Source organism: Octopus bimaculoides, chromosome 2 (genome assembly GCF_001194135.2).
Source record: "Octopus bimaculoides isolate UCB-OBI-ISO-001 chromosome 2, ASM119413v2, whole genome shotgun sequence".
Taxonomy (NCBI): Eukaryota; Metazoa; Mollusca; class Cephalopoda; order Octopoda; family Octopodidae; genus Octopus; species Octopus bimaculoides.
Window position 1 is genome coordinate 186130546 of NC_068982.1, and position 612 is coordinate 186131157.

Genomic DNA, 612 nt, shown 5'->3' on the forward strand with positions numbered 1-612 from the left:
CATACGTGTGTGATTGAAAAGACCCGGCAAGTAAAGTAAGATCGCAGCCATGACCGATATCAGTGACGCATAACCAGCCCATTTAAAAGTACCCTTGAATCGTTAGGCGATACGCTGTGCCTGAGAAGACCTTTTGAGTCGAGTAAAATCGAAGTGAAAATCGAAATCGTAGTCGTGGCCAATGCCAGTGTCACCTGACTGGCACTCGTACTGGTGGCACATAATAAGCCCCATTCAAGCACAGGTTGATGCCAGTAACCCCTGACTGGCTCCCCATGCTGGTGGCACATAAAAAGCATCATCCGAACATGGTTGATGCCAGTGCCCACCGACTGGCTCCTGTGCTGGTCGAACGTAAAAAGCACCACAGGAACGTGGTCAATGCCAGTGCCACCTGACTGGCCCCCATGCCGATTGCATGTAAAAAGCACCCCATACACTCTCAGAGTGGTTGGCATTAGGAAGGGCATCCAGCTGTAGAAACTCTGCCAGATCAGATTGGAGCCTGGTGCAGCCTCCTGGTTTGCCAGTCCCCAGTCAAACTGTCCAACCCATGCCAGCATGGAAAGCAGATGTTAAATGATGATGATGATGATATACAAGCATTCGTAT

At 50.0% G+C, this 612-nt stretch overlaps 1 protein-coding gene across 1 annotated transcript in view; it reads right to left on the reverse strand.

The window, feature by feature from the left end:
• Positions 1-612, reverse strand: part of LOC106873287 (DNA-directed RNA polymerase III subunit RPC2) — a 78329-nt gene that overhangs the window by 10831 nt on the left and 66886 nt on the right. The window contains exon 26 of the mRNA XM_052965909.1: positions 221-279. Coding sequence (XP_052821869.1) covers positions 221-279 — 59 coding nt within the window. The remainder of the gene's footprint in view (positions 1-220; positions 280-612) is intronic.